The sequence below is a fragment of the Balearica regulorum genome, chromosome 22 (genome assembly GCF_011004875.1).
Source record: "Balearica regulorum gibbericeps isolate bBalReg1 chromosome 22, bBalReg1.pri, whole genome shotgun sequence".
Classification (NCBI taxonomy): Eukaryota; Metazoa; Chordata; class Aves; order Gruiformes; family Gruidae; genus Balearica; species Balearica regulorum.
The window spans coordinates 7,159,924-7,175,510 of record NC_046205.1 but is presented as its reverse complement, the minus strand read 5'-3'; the positions used below and the strand labels follow the sequence as shown (position 1 = coordinate 7,175,510).

Sequence of the window (15,587 nt, the reverse complement as noted above, 5' to 3'; positions counted from 1 at the left end):
GTGGCTGCTGCAGGGGGGATTTTCCCCCTCATCCTCCCTGCACCGATGGATGTCCATCGAGCACCGTACCCGCCAACCCACCCCGGGGATGTCATCCCAAATCACCCCCCAAGGCCCTGAGTGGGGCCCAGCGGAGGCTTTGCCCACGAGGGCCAGGTGGTTCCCCGCAGCCCAGGATGCTGGTGGCAGCCCCAGGACCCCCGGCATGGCGAGGATGGGGAGCCCACCCAGCGGGAAATCCAAGCCTGGCATTATTTTAGGGAGGGACAGAGTTAAATTTGGCGAAGGAGGGTTTCCTCCTGGCACGTGGCTCCCTGTCAGCCGCGGTGCACAGCCTGCAGAGGCAACGCAGGGAAAGCACTGGAGGAATTTACCATGAGTAAAAAGAGACGCTGCTTAGAGGGAAACTAGTGTTTGTATTCAAGGAGCCAAGGTGAGTCCAAGGGCAGCGCGGGAACCGGGGCTGCATCTCCGCTCAAACTTTCTCCTTCAGAAGGAGCCAGGGCACAAGAAGTCCCCCTTGGCCCCGTCCCCCTGGGAGGGCCGCGCTCACTCTCTGGTGGTGGCCGAAAGGCATCGGAGCCGGGAAGTTTATGTGTTCCCGAAGAAGCAGGCACCGCGGCCACCCAGGCTGAGCAGGGACTGGCTGGCAGCGCTTCAGGTCTGGCTGGAGGCTCCTGTGGGCAGCCCTGGGGGTCTGGTTGGTGGGTGTTGGGTCTGGCTGGTGACTCTTGGGGTCCAGGTGATAGCAGTGGGGTCTGGCCAGTAGCTCTTGGAGTCCAGCTGGTGGGAGAAGGGTCAGGTTGGCAGCTCTTGGAGTCCCGCTGATGGGTGTGGGGTCTGGTGGGTGGCTCCTGGGGTCTGGCTGGCAGGAGCAGGGTCCTGCTGGCAGCTCTGGGGGGTCTCTGGTTGATGGTGTAGGGTCCGGCTGGTGGTTCTTGGGCTCTAACTGACGGGTGTAGGGTCCGGCTGGTGGTTCTTGGGCTCTAACTGACGGGTGTAGCACCTGCGTGATGACTCTTGGGGTCCAGTTGATGGGTGTAGGGTCTGGCGGGTGGCTCTTGGGGTCTGGCTGGCAGGTGTAGGGTGCAGCCAGCAGCCCTTAGGATCCAGCTGATGGGTGTAGGGTCCAGCCGGTGCCTTTCAGGGTGCAGCTGGCAGCTTTCGGGGGGCACTCGATGGCCCCGGGTCGGACCCTCGGGGGGGGGGTGCCGGCCCCTCTCCGCAGCAGCCCGGGCCGTCGGGGCCGGGCCCGGGGCTCCCCCGCCCGCCGCTCCCAGCAGCCCGCCGGGGCCGAGGGGAGGAGCGGGCACGGGCGGCGGCGGCGGCGGCAGCGGCGGTGAGTGCCCGCGGCGGCGGTGCGGGGTGGGGCGCTCCCGGGCGCCCGGGACGGCGACCGCCTCGGTCCCCGCGGCCACCGGCGGGGAGCGGGGCCGCACCTGCCTCGGAGCATCCCCCGCCGGCCACGGGGGGGGGGGGGGGGGGGGGGGGGCAGTGATTTTGGGGATGCCCGTCGCGGATGCGGTGCCCGGGAGGAGCGGGACGGGCGTTCCGGCAGCCCCGGGGCGGGGGGGAGAGGGGGGAAGGACGGGTCCCGACCCCCGGTGGGACAGCCCCGGTGCTCCCCCCGCACCCCACGGCTGCCGGCGAGGTGCACCTGGCCCCCCTAAAACATACCCCAGGCTCCGAGCCGAGACGTGAACACCCCAAAAACATCGCTGCACCGAAAGCGTGGGGGCTGCGGCCGCGCTTCCCCCGTCCCCAAGGGCTCCTCGGCCGGGCGCTGCCAGGGCCGGTTTACCGGAGCCCTCCCCAGCTCGGGGCGACGGGCAGCGCTTCCCAGCCAGCGGCTCGGGAACGGGAGCGCTTTCCCGTGCCATCCATCATCCCTGCTGAAAGCCCGTTGACGTCAACCCCGTCCCATGCACGCCGGTCCCCGCCGCCGGGAAAACGGGGGTAGGGACCGGTGAAAGCGGGGGGTCCTGCCTGGGGACGGTTTGCCTTGGGGCCTCGTCCTCGCAGCGAGCAGCCCACGTAACGCCGGCACTCACCTCTCCCCAGGCTGCCCGGCACCTCCAGCCTGCACTTTGTACATCGATTTGACTCTGCTTGACCCGGAGAGCCCGTTGTGCCCTCCGGGGCGTTTTGGGCAGGTGTTGTGGTCGGTTCTGTAGGGAAATCCGTTAAAGAACTGGTGAGGAAGAGCGAAACGATGCCCTGGGACAGGCAGAGGCCCCTGGGCTGCTCCCAGCTTACTATACCTGGGGTTACAGCAAGTGGGGAGAAGCCCGAGGGCAGCGTGGGCATCGCTTATCCCCGCAAGCCGGGAAGCACCCGAACGGGCATGGGCCTGGCCAGCCGCTGGCGGCTGAGCTGCTGTGGAGCAGCGGCTGCTCTGCACCTCGAAACGGTCCCCAGAGGCAGGGCCACCGCGTGGGTGCTCACGCTGAGCTGCAGAGCCGTCCCTACGGGAGGTGGTGGCCGTGCCGGGCTCTGCGATGGCCAGTGCCTGCTCCTGGGGGGCCGGGAAGCGTCGCGAGGGGTCTTTCGAGGCTGAGCAAAACAACTAGCCCTGGGCTGAATTGCATCACTCTGCGCACAGGGAACATCCCGTGGGGCTGCGTTGCTTATTTCGTTAGCGTGCTGAGAGCAGGAGCCTGCGGATCCCCTCGGGCCAGTGGCACGGGGATGGACTTCGCTTGCAGCACAAACCTAGCGGCTTTGGGGCCAGGCGCCGCAGCCCGGGGTTATTCCCCCACCGCAGGACGAGGGGCTGCCTGCCCGAACCGGCCCTGGCACGGCCGGCTGCATCGCACAGCCCCTTCCCCGAGCAGTGGAGCGGCTGCTCCTGCACCTCTCACCTCCAGCCCCGGTTTCGACGTGTGCCCATTTCTTTCTACATCAACACCTCTTGAAAGCCAGCCCTTCTGCTGTGCTTACACATCCCTCCCAAAGAGCGACGTACCGTCTCCAGCATCGCTTCACGAGGGCGAACTCCTGCCGCCTCCCACGTCCCAGCGCTCTTCTCTGCGGGCACAGCGCTCCCGGGCTCTCGCTTCGTCCCCGTTTCAGCCCCGTCCTCGCAGCACCGGTCGCAATAGCCTTTGTGGGACAAGGACAGAGGATGAGATCGCGGCATCTTGGCCTGCCCCTTGGTTGGCCCCTTGCACCCCAAGTTGGGGTAAATCCCCACCAGCTTCCCCCGCGCACCCCAGGTCCATCCTCCCACAGCTCTGCCGAGCCAGCCCGTGTGGATCGGGCTCTTCCTGGGCTCACGCCTGCTCCTGCTGCGCCACAGCCCTCTGGGAAGCGTCACACCGATGCAAGATGCCGCTGAAGGTTATGAAAATGCCTAATTTTCCTGCTTATTAAAACCCAAGCCGTGCGGCACCATCTCCTTGCATCCATTTCAATGCACTTAAAATGTTTTGTCACAGCATCTCGAATAGCAGGGAAACAGGCTCATTTAGTAATTATTTTATAGTGATTTAGTGCAGGATTGACAGCCCTGCTGACACACCGTGCTCGCTGCCTGCTGGGTTCAGGGGCTCCCCGCCTGCCCCGGGATGCTGTGTCGGACCGTGGAGGGATCACGGTGGGAGCCTCCCTGGGCTCCTCATCCTTCCCACAGCTCCCGGCGCTGGAGGTCTCTCAGCCTGCACAGAGAGAATTGCACCTATTTTAGCTGTTGGATGGTGGAGCGATGCGAGAGCATTCGGCCTTCTCTTCGGGCACGCTCGTGCATCGCCCCTCTCCCCAGCCACGGGACGTGTACTCTGGTGAGCAGCACCTTGCCGGGAGCAGCCGCTCCAGTGCCCCATCGGCCCGTCCTCCCGCTCTGCCGGGGAGATGCCGGTGCTGGCCCAGGAGAGCTGCCCCGGGTTCTCTCGCCGGGTCGGGCGCAGACCATGGCGGAGCAGTGGGTGTTTGCCACGGGCAGTGCCAGGCTCCTGCTGTCTTTTGGCATCACTCCGGCTCACAGAAGTCTTCCTATGGCAAGCAAGTTTTCTGCTGATCCCTTAAGAAGCTTTGCTATGATAGTGCAGTCTTAGCATTTAAAAAGCAACTTTTTCTGCAAACAGCCTGCCTTACCCCCTGGCTCCCGCTGGGCTCTGGATGCGGCCAGGCAGGGCGGATCAGACCCGGTCAGGCGGGGTCTGGGCTGCTGGCACCAAGCTGTCACGGAGCCACGTCCACTGTCCTGCTGCTGAACACGGCGGGGCCACGGGGAGCCTGGGTGGGTTTGGTCGCCCATCCTGGAGGCAGCGGGGCCGGTGGCTTGGTCCTGGGTGGCCCAACACGGGGCTGTAGCATTGGGCACCTCTGCTGCGGGCAGGCTTAAGCGACCGGGGCAGAAGATGGTCGGTACTTTGATTTGAACCCAAGGGGACTTCAGAGCTCTCAGCCCATGTGGGATACAGAGCCCCTGAAAGGCAAAGCGATATTTGCTAAGGCAGAAACGGGAGGGAACGGGGGGGCTGTTGGGTGCTGGCCGCCGGTGGAAGGAAATCAGATGTTCTCTGCAAGAAGAGGAGCGCTGGTAGGAGCAGCAGCAAGCCAGAGCTGATACCAGTCCTTCCCCTGGAGGAAGCAGCTCCATGAAATATTGATGGGATTCACACACAGCAGACAAGCGGTGTGAGCTGCATTGCAGAGCTCGGAGCCGTGCAGCCAGGAAGGCAGCGGCTGCTGGGTAACAGGAAAAGCTCCTTTCCACAGCCCCTCCGTGCCGGCGGAGGCTGGTACCAGCCCCGGCCCCGTTGCGGCGGTGCTAGCCCTCAGTGCCCGAGCGCCGGGCGAGGGGTTGGGGTCTGAGCAAGGTGATCCCATCCCCGACCCATCCCGGGGGCCACCAAGGGCCCTGGGCTGGTTTCTTACGTCCCCGCTGCCTCCCCGTGGAAGCGGCCCAGTTTTTGGGGCTGCACGGCTGCAGCATCACGCTACCCAAGGCGGCTGCTGGCAGCGGCCACGCGCCTCCTCGTGCACGTCCCCAGCGATGTCCTGCTCCCTCCCAAGCTGCCCGTCATGGCCACAACCAGCGCGAGGGTGCAGCCAGCGCAGAGGCACCGAGCTCTGCCCTGCGGGAGCCTGCTGCAGGCAGCACGTCGGTGGGATGGGACCGGACCATTAGGGATGCCCCGGTGCTTGCCGCAGAACCGTGAGCCGTCATCCGCCGGGCACCTAACCCAGCAGGCTGGGCTCAGCGGGAGCTGGCCGTCCCCCAGCCGCAGCCCCGCCGGGTGGCTTTTGCTCCTCTGATTCTTTTATGTTGCCTAGGAAACGCTGGGATTCAGCACAGATCTGATTTAACCGAGCGGCAGACGTCATGCAGGGACATGGGGGAAAGGGACGGCGTGGTCAGGGCACTGGCCCTGGGCTCCTGCTGTCTCGGAGTGGGCTTAGCCCAAGATCAGGCCACCAGGCAGGGGCAGACATGGGTGCCCCCGGCTCCCACAGCCATCCCCAACCCAGCGAAAGATGGCCACGAGGTGGGTGTGGAAAGATGCCGTGTTCCTGCCTGTCCCTCCCGGAGATACTCCATTCCCGGTGCTCCCGGACAGATCCTGTCTGCCAGGAGCATCAGTTCCGCTGGAGCTGCGGCACCCAGGCTGGCTGGAGACGGACACGGGCTTTGTGAACGGGGATGGCAAAGAATTCACCATGGCAGAGGTGCGTGCGGACACAGCCAGGACCGAGGAAGACACACGCTCCAGCACGGGACAGCGGGTTCTTGCGTGTCACGCTGTCACTGCCGGGGCTGCGCTGGAGACCCCCCACGCGGGGCTGCGGCTCCTGGTCCATCCCCGTCACGGGAGCAGCACGGCAGTGTGGAGGAAAGCGCCCGCAGCAGAAAGGCTGTTCAGACCCGACCCGCTCCCAGGCTTGAGGTACCATCCCACTGCTTATCGCAGCAGAGATGCCATGTGTCCCTTGGGTCGCTGGAGGAGCCGGTCTCCGTGAAGCCATCTCTCAGCCTGTCGGGAGGTCCCTAGGCCAGAGCATGGGCCGCTGTCGCCACCATCCCATCGACAGGTCTGTGCAGGGCACCGAGCTCTTCACCCACGCCACGGCCACCAGCACGTCCCATCCCGGTGGAAAGCCTCCGCCTGCCACAGACCCACCGGGCTGCGCGGTCGCCTTCTCGGCAAAGCCCCGTGTGCCGGGGCACTGCCGAGACGAGCAGCTCATGGTGCTGCTCTGCCATCCTCTCCCGGAGAGCAGCTCCAACACCGGCCGGGCTGGCTGAGCAGCTCCGGTGTTTTGTCCTCCTGCTCCCACCTGGATGGGAACAACCCGGCAGGAGCGTGCCGTGGGGTTTGCCCTGCGGCCTTCCTCCTCCTCCTCCTCCTCCCAGACTTGCTAAACCTCGCTCGCGCAGCGGTCAGGTCGTGTTCCAGGTGCACGGGCAGGGGCTGGAGCACCCTCGGGCAGGACCCTCGGGCAGGACCCCCGAGCGCAGCCCCGGCTCAGCCCCATCCCAACTTCTCCCCTCCAAGCCCCGCTGTTCCCACAAATGGGGCACATTTGGACCCATCCTTTAATTTCAAGGTTTCTGTTTCCCGTGGAGATTGTGTAGGAGGATTAACGCTGTGCCTCCGGCATTTTCCAGCCAGAATTTAACTTTTATAACCTGCCCGAGCAATGAGATTCACAACTCCAGTAGCCGGAGTTACTTGTGAGTTCTCAGTTCATGTGCACTGAATTATACCTCTTGCTGGGCAATTGAATTTATATGAGTAACTGCCTATCAAATCTGAAGCAATTAATTAGAATTAAGTACTTTTAGGGGAAATAAGCCCTTGCCTTCCCAATACAAGGGGGAGCACATGCTTGCGAGCTTTGCCGCTGCAGCTTGCCCCAGCGCGTTGTGCCCCGCTCGGGACTGGCAGGCCCCACAGCGGCAGCTCCAACAAGCTTTTCTTTCCCCAGAAGTGTTAATTTTAGGGCCTACCTGCTCCGGATGTTGGCAGCATTTCCGCGCTCTCCCTCCAGGCTGGAGGCAGCCCCAGCACCGGGGGCTGGGGGGCTGCAGGGGCAGCCCGGGGGGCAAAGGGACCTGCCGCCCCAGTCCCCGTCTCTCCCTGGGGACACCCACCTTGGGGGTTTCAGGGCAGCAGACAGTCCCCCAAATCCCTCTGCCTCCTTCCCCGGCGAGGCAGCATCCCAGCCAGCCCCACCATGCTCATTTATCAACTCCCTCCTCCTCCTCTCCCCACCCATTGTCAGGGGCCCTTCCCCACCTGCCGGGCTCCTCCCTCCTTCCCCACAGCACCCAGGTTTTCCCATCCGTGTTTTGCCTCAGTGGGGTATTAGGGGCCAGGGCTCCCTTGCAGCGCCGGGTTGTTCCTCTCCACGTGCACGCCCCCCGGGATGTGCCGGCAGCGGGGCTGTGCAGCCCCATCCGCTCCCTGGGGTCGTCCCCAATGCCCGTGACCCCCCACCCTCTGTGTCACCTCGCTCCCCACATTTGCCAGCTCCGTCATCCCCTGGCAGGTCCGTGACGGCCGGCTGGGGGGACCCAACGGGGTCATCGGGCGCCCAAAGCCCGGCACGGGGATGCCCCCAGCCCCACCGAGGTGCATCCCACCCCGCTGGACCGCTCTGCCCCGGCTTGGGGCTGGGAGGAGAACTGGGTCAGCGATGTAACCATGGAGATGCTGAAGGAGATGCTGAAGCAGCGCCAGCACAGCCCCGCTCTCCAGAACCCTTTAAAGATTAACCAGACCCGTCACCCTCCGTCTCCAGCCGGGGATGGGGCTGGGGGGCTGAGCCTCCTCGGCGGGGACAGCGCTGCCCGGTCCTCCTCCACCTGCGCAGGGCGGTAAGATGTCTCCGTCTCCTCTTTTTCTTTGGGGTGCGAGCGCGGGGAGGGCTCGGCCCCGGCAGCCTCGCCGCAGCAGCAATCGAAACAGGGAACCCGTTTTCCTGCCGGTCGTGCTCGTCTGCGCGTTGTGCATCGGTGCCAGGCGCTGGCTGCGTGTCGGCCAAGCAGCAGAGCAGCCGGGGGGATGCTCCAGCCGTGACACCTCTCCCGGCTGCTCAGCCGGTGCCCGCTGCCTCCGTGCATCCCGCAGCCATCCCAGCCTGCGGGGGAACCGGGGCTGGCTCGCTGGAGAACTTCTCGGCGCTCGTGGCGGTTCTTGTCGTTTCCCACAAGGACGGTGCGTGGCGGCGGTAAGCGCTGGTGGGGGCTGCGGGCGCTGCCCCCCACCCCACGGCTCGGCGACGTGTTTCCATGGCAGGGAAGGAGGGGGCTTGCGTGTGCTGGAGCGTCGGGGTCGTTTGTTCTGAGAAACCCGGTGTTTTGCGACATAGAGAATAAATAAAATACAGAGGGGGGGTGAAGGTGCCGTTCCCTGCATCCCCCGCCCGCTGCTGGGGAAAGGGAGCCGGGGGCAGAGGCAGCATCAGGGCTGCCTGCGCCGGCCGAGGATGCTGTCACGGTGCCGAGGCCGGCTCGGCGGAGGGAACCCTGGGCTCCAGTGCTCGGGCACGGTCTCCAGCCGAGCTCGTGTCAGCACCGAGCGCCGGGCACCTCCCCGATCTCCCCGTCCAGCACCCACTCTCCGCAGAGGCCAGAAGCAGATTGGGAAAAGAGATAAGGGGTAAAATTATGGGCAGGATAAAGAAAATCCTGCCTGTGGGCTGAGGAACGTGCGCTCCTCTTCCTTTACTGTGGCTTATCCTCGTGTGTGTTGCATTGGAAATGATCCCGTTAGCGCTGTGCTCTCCTGATCTAATTTGCTTCCACCCGAGCCCGGTGCTCTCCTGGCAGCTGAACCGCCGAGCGGGGAAAACAGCAGCAGGAGCCTTTCGTGTTTTCCTGGCCGTAGAAATAACGGGGCTGGGTTGTGGCACAGCTCTTCCTGCCCGTAACGCCGCGTGGAGAGGCCTCAGCTGGGCGCTGCGCCCTCGTGCAAAGGGATGTGCGTTTGTTTAGGCACAGCCTAAGGTCGGGTTTGCAGGTGGGGAAACTGAGGCACGGGAAAGGGAAGCGGTGTGCGACCGACCAAGGGTGCGCTGGGGCTGCAGTCGGGGAAGCAGTTGGGATCCGTTCCTTGCGCAGGCGCTTCCTAAGAGAAACCGCAGCCCTTGCGAGCGGCCGCAGCGGGGTGGGAACCCGAAGGGTGCCTGGTGAGCAGTGGGCGGCAGTGGAAAATGCTGATGCCAGAGGTCCCAGAGGTCCCAAAGGTCCCAAAGGTCCCAGCTCGGCCCCAGCCCCTCCTCGAGCAGACGCTGAGCATAGCGCAAGCACTGCTGGCTGCTCTCGCCCATCTCGGCTTGCCATCGGCACACGGCTGTGCCGGGGCGGCTCCGGAGCTGGCGCTCGCCCCACACCGACGGCTTTATCCCAGGGCTCAGGCCCTCGTGCAAATGTTTGTTCAGCAGCAAAGGCAGAAAAATCCCACGTGCGCGCGCATACATGAGGGGATACACGTGCTACGGTCACGGCACACCCCAAATCGTGCCGAAAGCAGGCGGCTGTGCCGGGGTCCCGCGCAGCAACGAGCACCGCTGGGTGCGAGGAGTGGGAGTGGGAGCGGGGGGTCACTGCAGCCGGGGCAGCGCAGCGGAGAACACCAGCCAGAAGGGAAACGTGGGACGGCTGCTGCTCTCTGGGAGCTCAGTAACGATATTAATGACTAATCACCCACTGGCCCCTGTTTGTATCCCTTCTGTAATTGATAACTCCGCCAGCTCGGCGGTGCTGGAGCCGAGCCCACGGCTCCCGGTCAGGTCTCAGCCTGCCCAGGCCCCTGCAAAGCTCCTTCCCCCAGCAGCAGCCCCCCGCCTTGCCCCACTCCCCCATTCCTGGCCATAACTCATCCTCTACGTTTGTGACCATCTCGCTCTCTGGAAAGAGAAATATTTTTCCAGGCGCTGCCTCCATCCATTATCATAAAGTGGCTTCACTTGGCCTGGAGTTAATAATTCACCTTTCCTTGGAAGATGGATGCTCCCATCCCGCTGGAGTTTAAATATTCATGGGGAAGGGAAGGGAGCAACCGCTGCACCGCGCGGGAGGTCTGGCAGCCGCGTCGCAGCCTCCGCCGCCGGCGAACACCGCGGTCCCGGCAGCGCGGCACCCCGGCACCCACGGGTACATCTGCGGGGCCCCTCCAGGCACCGACCGCTGCCGGGGCGTCACGGTGGACCCCAGCAGCAGCCCGGCGTGGTTTGCTGGGCTGGGGCCGGATCCAGCCCCCGCGGCAGGCAGCCATCTCGGGGTGGAGCAGAGGCACAGCCGGAGCAGCTCGTAGGGATGCGGCAGCCGCAGTTCGGAGAAGGAGACGCGCGGGGGGAACTTTGCTGGTCGTGACTTTGGGCAGCTTCAGCGGGGGTGGAGGGGGTGTCCCCAGGCCTCGGGGTCCCCTCGGGGTCCCAAGCCGGGTGGGTTGGTGGCACACCGAGCCCTCCGCCCACCGGTGGGTCTCTCCTGGCTGTCGGGGGCTGCCCACGCTGCGTGGGGCAGGGCTGGTGGGGGCACCCCGTGATGGCGGGTCCTGCCCCCCTTCCCTCACCAGCCCCTGCCCCCCTCCCCGAGGGCTTGTGCCACCTGAGTTTCATGGCTTTGTAAGCGCCGCAGGGGACCGTCCATCCCCGTGGGGCTGCTCTGGGTGGGACCGCGGTGCCACGGCCGGTGCCACCACCCGGCGTTGGTGGCCTCGGCACATCCCCTGGCTTCCCCCCACAGCTGATCCCACCCAGCAGAGCCGGGGCCGGCGAGCGTGCGAGCGGCTGACCATGTTCAACGGGGATGCCAGCTCCTCGGCGGCCAGGAATGTCGTCCGCAGCTCCAGCATCAGCGGTGAGATGTACAACATCGAGAAGAGCGTGCGGGGCAGCGCCGACTCCGTCACCATCACCGCCAGCAAGAAGAGGCGCTCCAGCCTGGGTGCCAAGATGGTGGCCATCGTGGGGCTGTCCCAGTGGAGCAAGAGCACTCTGCAGCTCAACCAGACCGGTGAGCCGCCGCGGCCCCCCCGGCGCTGCCAGACCCCCCAGCTCGGCCCTTTGCTGTTAGGGGAGTTGCACGCTCCCGCCTGCCCAAAGCGATGCTCGAGCCACCCGTGTCTGATGGAGGGACCTAGAGGAGCCCGTTGTGATTCCCTCCCCGCCCCGGCACTTCTCCAGGTGCCAAAACCATTTGCAAACCTGGGGCAGGGACGTTGCCGGAGCTCTGCCAGCACCGGGGGGCTGGGATCAGCGTGTGTCCCCCCCCCAGGTAACGGCCGGTCCCGGCTGCAGGGCTGCGGGCAGGGAGGGAGGGAACTCATAGAAAGGACTTGTCAAACGGTCTGGCTCTAGGAAATATTTAAATGCTTAAAATAGATTTTCAAAGGGCGAGGGAAGCAAAAAGCTCATTTGAGTGCAGGCTTTTTCTCTAGTTATTGCTTTTTTTGTTCCGGTTCGGGTTGGCATTTCATGATTCGGGAGATGTTCCATAAAGAGAGGAGTTCACTTGGAGCCCTCAAGCCCTGCACATCCGAGGTGTTTCTGAAGGGGCAGAATTATCCCCAAAAGCCAAGCAAGACGTGCCGGAGCCGGGCAGAACCGCACCTGGGGACGGCAGGAGCGGGACCCTCGCGGCTGCCGGTGCCCAGGGGAGCAGTGCCGGCTCCGGGGGGGCTGCCAGGATCAGGCAAACACATCCCGGGGGGGCAGCCCCGAATTAGCAGGACAAACCTGACTCTCCCAGGAGCAGCCGCGGCGCGGTGCCGACGCGCACATGCTCACGCGGCAGGAGCGGGGCTGCCGGCGGTGCCAGGGGTGGAGGCTCGTGCCACACTCCTCCTTCTGCCATCTGCCACCGCCTGGGACACGTTGGCGGTGGGGACGGTGTGACTGCGTGGAGAAAGGGAGACATCGGGCAGCGTGGGGGCTGTGCCCGCTTGCGGTGCTGGGGGTGCCCGTCCCCCGTGGCACGGGGACATCGGCGCACGTCGGCGGGGCCCTGGGGGTTTCGGAGGCTGGGAGGTGGCTCTGCAGCAGCACGGACCAGGCGGCGGGCTGGGATGGCGTCAGCACACGTGAGCTGAGTCTGGCAGGTCTCAGCACGTGGGGGAGGTGGCCGAGGTGCAGGTGGGCTCTCAGCCGTGCAAAGGCACGATGGCATCGGTGCTGAGCGAGGGCAGCGGGGAGATGGGGCTGGGACACGGGGGCAGCCCGCGGCTCTCCAGCACGGTGTGTGTGGCACCGGGACACCTCCCCACGCAGGGTGCTGCGGGGTTTCATCCCTGGGAAAGGTTGCATAAACCACAATGAATAACGTACCGACGGTGGGGAGCGGCACGCGGGGAGGCTCTGGCCATGCCTGGCGCCCCAGTTCTTCCATCTGGTTTGACGCCCGTCCCGCAGGAGGGTCTGGGGGCAGCGAGCGCTTCCCGGGCTCACCCCGTGTCTCGGCTTCCAGAGGGCGGCCCCAAAAAGCTGCGCAGCAACATCCGGCGCAGCACGGAGACCGGCATCGCGGTGGAGATGAGGACCAGGGTCACCCGGCAAGGCAGCCGGGAGTCCACCGACGGCAGCACCAACAGCAACAGCTCCGACGGCACGTAAGGCGCCGCAGGGACCGGGACCCGGGGCTGGGCACCCTCCCTGCATCTCACTTCAGACCTGGCAGCCCGATGCTCCACGAAAGCCCTTTGCTCTCCCCGGCACAGGTTCATCTTCCCCACGACCCGGCTGGGCGCCGAGAGCCAGTTCAGCGACTTCCTCGACGGGCTGGGGCCGGGCCAGCTGGTGGGGCGGCAGACGCTGGCCACCCCGCCGATGGGTGAGTGCCGGCCGAGGGGGCTCCCTGCCCGGGGAGGGGGGTGCCGTCTCCAGCCCCGCAGAGCAAGAGCCGCGTCTGGGCTGGTGCGGGGCTGGGCAGAGCGGAAGGATGCTCCAGCGAGGGGGAAGGGGCTGCGGTGGGGAAAGTGGCCGCGCGCTCCTCGGCAGGGCACCGGCTCGGTCGCAGCAGGGTCCCTTGCTGCCGAGCACGTGCCGGGTGGGTGCATGGCTTGCAGAGGCTCTGGCCTTCCCTGCTGCTCCCGCTGCCGGCTCCGCGAGGGGAGGGAATGTCACGCAGGGCTCGGGGCAGGACCCCCGCAGGGGGAAGCGGCAGCTCTGCCTTTTCCCGAGGCCTCTCCCGCCCCTCTGCTGTGCATCAGCTCCCCCGAGCATCCCGCTGCAGAGGGGACCCAACAAAACCAGGTTTTGTTCCATTTTTCCCCTCTAAAATCCGAAATGGCTGTAGAAAGTCACGCCCCAAGCCTGAATTTCCAGCAGCAGCAGCGTGTCCCCGGCTGCTCCCAGGGCACACCGAGGTGTCTGCCCCAAGTCCTGCTGAGGGGCCGGAGCTGCTGGCAATGGGGACAGCTGCCCTGGGGGGGGGTACAGTTACTGGGGTCCCTCATCCTGCCCCCCCAGTCCCTGCAGCACTGGGACCTGGTCCTGCTGGCCCCGCATGAGCCCCAGTGGGAGGGAAGGGAAGGGGCCAGTTGGACCCCTCCGGGTTTGCCACCTTCCCCGGGAAGGGACACCACCGGCTTCCCTCGGGGTGAGGTCCCGCACTGCCCGTGGCACGCCGAATCCCTATGGCTCTTGCCATTCCCCCGCCGCGGCATCGGCTCGTTCCTCTCCCACCGGCCGGTTCCTCGCGCAGCCCCCGGTGCTGGCCCTGACTTGCTGTTGAAATGCCGAGTGTGTTTTGAGAACATCCAGGTTCATCTCACTCCTATTAAACCCCGCCGGGACGTCAGCTCGCCCCTTCCCCATCCCCACGGCTCCCCCGGGGCCACAAGGCAGCGAGCGACGGGGACCCGCCGGCCAAGGGACATACGTACGTACGAGCAGGACAGCGTAAGTGGGAGAACTTCACGCCGAGATGAAGAGGCGCCCGGACATGTTTTTTCCCGTAGATGCCCCTCTGCAGGGAACGGGGAAGGACCTCAGAGAAGCGGCCCGGGTAGATGGGTGCTGGCGGGTGCTGGCCCTGGTGGGGTGCTCAGCCACCGACCCCTCTGCCCCAGCCTCTCCTGCTCTTGCCGGGGTCTCGCCTGCTGCCCCGGCTCAGGGCATCACCTGGCCAAGGTGCAGCCCCGGTTAATCCCAGCCCCTTTTCCCATCACGAGGGGAAAAAAATCGCCCTGCAAGGCTGCCGTGGGATGGAGCCGGCAGGGAGGGCGGGAGGAGGGGGCTCTCACCCGGTTCTCTCTTCGCTGCTTAAATCCAAGCGTCTTCACATCAGCTTGGCTTTGCCCTTCCTCCAAATTCACGATAAATCACGCACCCGGCGGCAGGATGCTCGGTGTGCCTGAGCGCTGGGTGCTGAGGATGGGGGAGCGGCAGTGCTGGGGGGCACCAAGGGGCTGCCAGGGACGACTTCTCCCCCTGCTTTTCGGCAGCGCCAAAAGGGAGAGCTGGAGAGGACGCGGGGCTGCGGCCATCCCTGGTGGGAGGTGGCCATCGGGGAGGGTGCTGAGCACCTCTCGTCCCTCTGCCTAGGCGATGTCCACGTTGGCATGGCTGACCGGAACGGGCAGCTGGAGGTGGAGGTGATCCAGGCGAGGGGACTTATCCCGAAGATGGGCTCCAAGTCCATCCCTGGTAAGCAGCTGGGGAGGGAGGGGGTCGAGGACGGAGGGGGAGTGCTGGGGACGGGCGCTGTGCTGGGACCATCACCGGAGCCTGCTCTGAGTCAGTGCTTCTTGCCTGTTTTCCAACACAGCCACCTACGTGAAAGTTTACCTGTTGGAGAACGGCGTCTGCCTGGCCAAGAAGAAGACCAAGGTGGTGAAGAAAACCTGTGACCCGTCGTACCAGCAGCCTCTGCTCTTCGAGGAGAGCCCCCAGGGCAAAGTCCTGCAGGTGATGCACTCCCCGCGCGGACACTTGGGGACCGGGAGGGATGAGGGCAGCAAGGACAGGGCACAGAAACCCAGCGTCCTCACAGCCGTCCTTCAGACCGCAGCCTCCCCATCCCGATCGCGGCGGGTCCTCCCCGGCCGGGCACATTGAATTTGCCGAGTTTTCCCCAAAACTCCCACCTGGCAAGCGGGGCGGCTCCCCTGACGCCTTCTCTGCCCCACAGGTGATCGTCTGGGGAGATTACGGGCGCATGGACCACAAGTGCTTCATGGGGATGGCCCAGATCGTCTTGGAGGAGCTTGATCTCTCCAGCGCGGTCGCGGGCTGGTACAAACTCTTCCCCACCTCCTCGCTGGCCGACTCCAGCATCGGCCCTCTGACACGCCGCCTCTCCCAGTCCTCCCTGGAGAGCTCCACCAGCCCCTCCTGCCCGTAGGCGGCAGGGTGGTGGGAGAGGCCGGGAGGGGAAAGGAGACATCCTGACCTATCAAAACTGTTAGTGGATAGCTGTAAATATCCCGTCCTTTTTTTTCTTCCCCCGCCCCCTCCTTTTTTCTTTTTTTTAAATCTCCTTCCCAAAACGAACCCGCTCTCGACACGCTCCTCCCCGAGCACGCGTCCCGACGCACGGAGGGGGACATTGGAGAGGGAGCGAGGGCTGCGTGTTTTGAGGCAGGGGGAAGGAGAAGCAGAACCCCCCCCCAAACCACCCACCCCCCCCGAGAGGCAGA

At 65.3% G+C, this 15,587-nt stretch overlaps 1 protein-coding gene across 4 annotated transcripts; it reads left to right on the top strand.

Moving 5' to 3' along the window:
- The first annotated feature begins 316 nt into the window (after positions 1–316).
- Positions 317–15,550, top strand: RIMS3 (regulating synaptic membrane exocytosis 3). 4 transcript variants are annotated; one of them, XM_075774114.1, is made up of 7 exons: positions 317–433; positions 10,697–10,966; positions 12,416–12,557; positions 12,666–12,778; positions 14,494–14,595; positions 14,717–14,856; positions 15,080–15,550. In XM_075774114.1, exons 2-7 carry the CDS (start codon positions 10,747–10,749, stop codon positions 15,290–15,292), a joined length of 930 nt encoding a protein of 309 aa, XP_075630229.1. In that variant the 5' UTR covers positions 317–433; positions 10,697–10,746; the 3' UTR covers positions 15,293–15,550. The 4 variants fall into 4 exon arrangements, with proteins under 4 accessions (XP_075630229.1, XP_075630230.1, XP_075630231.1 ...); XM_075774115.1 differs by lacking the exon at positions 317–433 and adding an exon at positions 1,313–1,339; XM_075774116.1 differs by lacking the exon at positions 317–433 and adding an exon at positions 7,689–7,822.
- Positions 15,551–15,587: the final 37 nt, after the last annotated feature.